We start from the raw sequence: 5,423 nt of genomic DNA on the forward strand, positions 1-5,423 counted from the left end.
CAGTGCATTGATTTTAACTTTAACTTTAACTTTAACTCAATACACTACATAACAAAAATACACATTTCCCAATTCAAAAATTTTAGCTTTAATTTTAACTCAACACACTACACAACAAAAACACACGTTTCCCAAGTCAAATTTATAATCACATCTTATTTGTCATTTTTCACAATCAAAATCAAAATCAAAATCAAAATAATTTTAACTCTCAATTCAAACGGTCCTAACACCTTCATCAAAAAAAAAGAAAAAAGAAAAAAAGACGACAATATGAGATACATAGTGTAATTTTTCCATTTATAAATTCCTGACAGCATTCAATCCGTTGATCTCTCTCTTCCTGCCTCTTCACTCTCTCTTCCCGTTCTATCCGTCTTCCCTAGTTCTCTCTCACACTTGCCTTATTATCTTTGGGCTTGGCGTTCGCTATCCTTCACGACAGCTGAGGGTTTAGCTTCGACGAGAAAAAAGTTAACACACCAGTCATCAGGGACCGAGCTCCCAAGGTATGCCTCTCTCGCAAATCTGGTTGCTTTTTTCTTTTATGATCCAATGCAATTCAATTTTTTGATGCCTTCCCATAATGGGTTTTCCGTTCATGGCTTCAATTTGTAGAATTTGATTCGCGGCTCTTGTGAAAACAATTTCCACTTTGGAATCAGAATCGCATAAACAGTGCCTTGCTTGAACTTCCGGAAACCCCAGAGAAGAAGGACAAAGCAACATTAAGCTCAATTTCCTTCCAAATTAGGGTTTCCATTCTGATCCCCTGTTTGCAATCACTTTTTCATGGAGAAAATCAGAAGAGCTTCGCATGCAGGATCATGGTACACCGACAATCGTGAGTCCCCCGCCTACCAGCTTATCTCAAATCCTGGAGCTTTGACTTCGATTTCTGGGTTATCTCTTTCTTCACGGGAGACGTTGATAAACCGCTGAAATGAAAAATTCGGAAGTGATCGATACTGATAATCGCTGTACCATCCAGTAATTCGTATAGCTGCAGCCAGAAGCACATACAACGGTTGTGTTTTTGGTATACGCCCACGAGAAAAGATTGCTTTTTTGGCTGTAAGAAGGATATTAAGCTTAGATGACTCGAGGGGGTTCCAGTTGAATTTTACAGTCGCATGGGATTTTCGAGCATTAGGGGAAGATAAGAAAAAAAAACCTATTTGGGTTGTTTGTTTGCTGACTTGATTGTAGCGGAAGTGTTTTTCTTTAGGTGAGAGTTGAGAAATCTGAAAGGGCTTCCGCAATGAGTAATGATTGAAGCTTTGACCATGCAGTGACTCATCGGGTTGCAGCTGGCTGTACTGATTATAAGTAGTGTCAAATGGGAAAACTTATTATTCGTGGTGTGAAAGCATCGTCGAATAAATTCCCGTGAGAGCCAGTTTCCCTTTCTGTCATTTGATGTGAAGTTGGTTCTTTCTTTATGTCTTCATTAAGTACTCAAGGAGTAATTGTTTGACAGTTGAAGGGAGCATTCTGCATTTTAAGATTTGTAATTGTGTAGATAAATGCGAACGTTTATATGTTATCTTTGGTGCTGTCTAAGGAGCACGTTTGGCTCCAACTCCAATCAGCATATAATTTTGAATTTGCCACAAATTAAGATCCTTCAACAAGATAAAAAGATTAGGTAAATGAAGATAATTAATGGGAAATGGATTCTTCACAAAGTGATCCCAGTGCATTTCTTTATCTTATGTTCTCAGCTAAGAAGCTAAGAGAAGAGCTTGATGGGTGGCTCCGAGCTTGCGGCCTTGAAAAGTCTCCAGATGTGAGAGGCGTCATTGCACCGTTAGTAAAATTACATTTTGCCATTTTTTCACTGATTGTTTCAGTGTTTTGCATTGTACTAATTGTCTTGGTGAAACTGTATCACAGGCATGCTGGTTATTCCTATTCTGGGAGGGCAGCAGCATATGCATTTGGAAACATTGACCCGACAAATATGTATCTTCTTCATGCCTATAATCCAGTTTCTCCTTTTAACTGATAAACGAGCATACCGTATTACCAACTGGTACTGCCTAAAGAAATAAAAAGTTAAGAAGAACAAGAGTTTATCTAATTTGCGAAATGCCCATGTTGCCGTTCTTCTTTTTAAGCAGTTGAATAGCTTTTTGTCGCTGATATGTTGCAATATAACTGTTTTCAGATCCAGGATATTTCTTCTTGGGCCTTCTCATCATTATTACACACCTAAATGTGCTCTTTCAACAGCCACAGTGTACAAGACTCCTGTAGGGGACCTGCCTATTGATTTGGAAGGTATCATAAATGATATTGTTATTGTTCTGCGGAAAAGTTTTAGTTTATGATCTAAATGTATGTTCTGTTATATGGCCAAGAAGAGACATTTTTTTAATAAATAATGTGATGTTAATACTATACATTTACTATGATCATGCTGTCTATATATAGCAGATCCATCTATGAGAATATGCATATTTGTAAATTTACTATACACAACACACACACATATTTAACTTGTATAATTGTTCATGGATATCTATATTGCATATTCCTTCTAATGTTGTTTAATGATTAGCCATGCCATGGAGAGTCAAATTCATTTGCTTGACTTATGTTACTCTGTCTGTCAGTTATTGAGGAGTTAAAGGCAACCGGGAAATTTGAATTAATGGATCTTCTAGTAGATGAGGCTGAGCACAGCATGGAAATGCATTTGCCTTATCTTGCTAAAATTTTTGAGGGGTATGATGCTTTGGTTTATTTAACAGACATTTGCTTTTGGTCTCTTTTTCAAGGATACTAGCCATAGTGATCAGAGGTTCTTAATGTATAGCATTAATGATTGTGCAGGCATCTCGTAAAAGTTGTGCCCATCTTAGTTGGTGCTGTTAACCCCGATAACGAGGCCATGTATGGTCGGTTGCTGGCCAAATATGTTGATGACCCGCATAATTTCTTCTCTGTTTCCTCTGACTTTTGCCACTGGGGATCTCGGTATGTCTTATAAAAAAATAAACAACTTCTAACTCACCAGTTGAAAGTTTCTTTTAGTGTACTAAAAAGTTATTACCCTTGATTGTTGATATGGTGTACTCTTGCAAATGGCTACTCATAAGTCTGGACAGTCTCTGATAAAGAACCATTACTACTCGATAGAGTGATCAATATTTATTGCATAAAAATGTTCAGCTGCGGAAATTAAGATCCAAGTGAACTACCAATTCACCTCTATGCATTTTCTGCCATGTTCAAGATTGAGGAATGATTGCAGAGAAAGTTCTTACAACTTCCATAGTAACAAATTTCCTAGAAACAAACAAAATCCAATATCCTGTCTACCTACCAGATACTCTGGTTTCTTCTTTCGTCTTCGGTGTTGCTAAAACAAGAGCCATGCTACATCTTCCAATTCAATATCCTGTGAGTGTGGTTCCAGGTTTAATTACCAGCACTACGACGAGAAACATGGAGCCATACACAAATCCATTGAGGCATTGGACAAGATGGGCATGGATATTATAGAAACTGGGGATCCTGATGCTTTCAAGCAGTACTTGATGGAGTATGATAATACGATTTGTGGAAGGCATCCAATCAGTGTATTTCTTCATGTAAGACCTCAGTTTAATAATAGTTTGCTTTCAAGCTCTCTCTCTCTCTCTCTCTCATGTTTTATTGTCGTTTGGGTTAATGAGGGACCCGTCAGGGAGGTAATTGGTCCCTTTGAGGAGCTACGTGGTTCATACATTGCTTTTAAAGCTTTTGCTACGTTGGTGAAGGAAATGCTTTCTCATAATTCACTTTTAATCTTAATACATTTCTTTGTGTGCTTCTTTGGAATAATTTGGATGGGGAGAATAATATCAACATCTGTGAACAATTAAAGCAGTAAGCATGATGATGGACGATATCTAATGATCTTACTCTGCAGTGAAAGCCAAGAAATCCGTGGTGCTGATATGCTGTGGCTATTACTGTTAAAATAAATCAATAAGTTCTGAGCACTCTCATTTTCAGTTCCAGGCTTCATTTGGAAGCGTAATAGTCTCTTTGTGTGAACCATGATGGCAGCTTTGGTAGTTTTATTCATGCTTAGGTGGACGGTGCTTTCCAGTTTAATGATGCAAAAACTTTCTGGATTTTCTATGGAGAATGTTGCTTTTGTTTCTGGTATTTGAAGTACAACTTCCATTTTTGGATTTGTGGATTTTCTTAAAACAGTGTGCTTCTGTGGTATCAGATGTCGAGGAACTGTTCGACCAAGATAAAGATAAAGTTCCTTCGATACGAGCAGTCGAGTCAGTGCAAGAGCATGAGAGACAGCAGTGTAAGCTATGCATCTGCGGCAGCAAAGTTGGATACATGAAGCTGTAAGAATACTGTTGTTTGATATTTCATAACTCAATAAGTTATGCTTTATTTGAATTGGAAAAATGTGAAAATGGATACTGACATTTGAAGGGCCCCTTCCAGACGAAGGGTTTTCTGTCCAAAGATCTAATCAAAATAACTTGACATGTTCAGCCCAACCAATTTGTTCTCATCTTTCCGTTTTGCAGGCTGGTTTGTTTTGCTTTCTGTCTATTATCTTTCAAGTCATGATTGATACGGGGAAATAGAAAGCAATTCAAAACGGTATTGTTTCATATGGATCTACGTTTCTAGAATGTTGGCATGCTTCCATACCTAGCGTGATGTATGTTTGGGTAGAAGTGTATGAACAGATCACTGGCCATAGGTGTTGATTGAGTTGACTGCGTCTAATGTCCCTCGCTGTCATTGGAGACACGGAATTTGCTTTGGAAGTAAAGAAAAGAAAAATCTACTTGGTATGTAGTTGATTAAAATCCGTTGTACTCTAGAAGTTTGATATGTGCAGTTCATTGGGTTAGTAATATTCATTAGAAATATCCACGCCCAAGAGGGTAATACAGTTGCACATCCTTAGCAGTTCTACAAGGTTTGTGTGGATTGATAACAAATTATGCATTCATGTACTTAACAAATAGAATGATGCAATGTGAGATAAGGATTTTTAAGCAGTCGTGGTATCCGTAGTTCTTACCACTAGCTTTTAATAATATGGCTGTGATCTGCACTACAAGCTTTTAATAATATGGCTGTGATCTGTGGTTACGTGCGGCTATCTCCACTATAGAAAAGAAAAAAGGAAAGTGAGAAGAGTGAACCAACTAATTGAACCTTTCAATTATATATATATTTCGTATGTGTTATGTATGAAGTAGTAACATTTTTTTTTGAAGGAGAGGAGACAAAGTATGAGCAAAACAAATGAAAAAGAACAGCTCTTTTTTTGGCACAAAAATGTTGCGGAGACCTTTTTATTTTGGAGCAGTTGAGCCAAAGCCAATAGGATGAATTAAAAGGGTTCCTCATTATGAACTAATGAAACGTAAGCAAAGGTATTTCTGGTC

At 37.5% G+C, this 5,423-nt stretch overlaps 1 protein-coding gene across 2 annotated transcripts; it reads left to right on the forward strand.

Moving 5' to 3' along the window:
• Positions 1–299: 299 nt before the first annotated feature.
• Positions 300–4,994, forward strand: LOC116211746 (protein MEMO1). Of its 2 annotated transcripts, XM_031546254.1 has the most exons (10): positions 300–509; positions 619–844; positions 1,725–1,809; positions 1,897–1,965; positions 2,171–2,283; positions 2,619–2,730; positions 2,839–2,982; positions 3,425–3,599; positions 4,229–4,358; positions 4,548–4,994. In XM_031546254.1, the coding sequence occupies exons 2-9, from the start codon at positions 793–795 to the stop codon at positions 4,352–4,354; spliced, it is 876 nt and encodes a 291-aa protein (XP_031402114.1). In that variant the 5' UTR covers positions 300–509; positions 619–792; the 3' UTR covers positions 4,355–4,358; positions 4,548–4,994. The 2 variants fall into 2 exon arrangements, with proteins under 2 accessions (XP_031402114.1, XP_031402113.1); XM_031546253.1 differs by lacking the exon at positions 4,548–4,994 and having other exon boundaries at positions 4,229–4,517.
• Positions 4,995–5,423: the final 429 nt, after the last annotated feature.

This window comes from Punica granatum, chromosome 6 (genome assembly GCF_007655135.1).
Source record: "Punica granatum isolate Tunisia-2019 chromosome 6, ASM765513v2, whole genome shotgun sequence".
In the NCBI taxonomy this organism is placed as follows: Eukaryota; Viridiplantae; Streptophyta; class Magnoliopsida; order Myrtales; family Lythraceae; genus Punica; species Punica granatum.

Bases quoted from the DNA above. Each gene is read 5' to 3' on its own strand.
- LOC116211746 (XM_031546254.1), top strand. From the start codon at position 793: ATGGAGAAAATCAGAAGAGCTTCGCATGCAGGATCATGGTACACCGAC. The intron at 845-1,724 runs GTGAGTCCCCCG...TTATGTTCTCAG, and splicing joins ATCATGGTACACCGACAATC to CTAAGAAGCTAAGAGAAGAG. The intron at 2,284-2,618 runs GTATCATAAATG...TCTGTCTGTCAG, and splicing joins CCTGCCTATTGATTTGGAAG to TTATTGAGGAGTTAAAGGCA.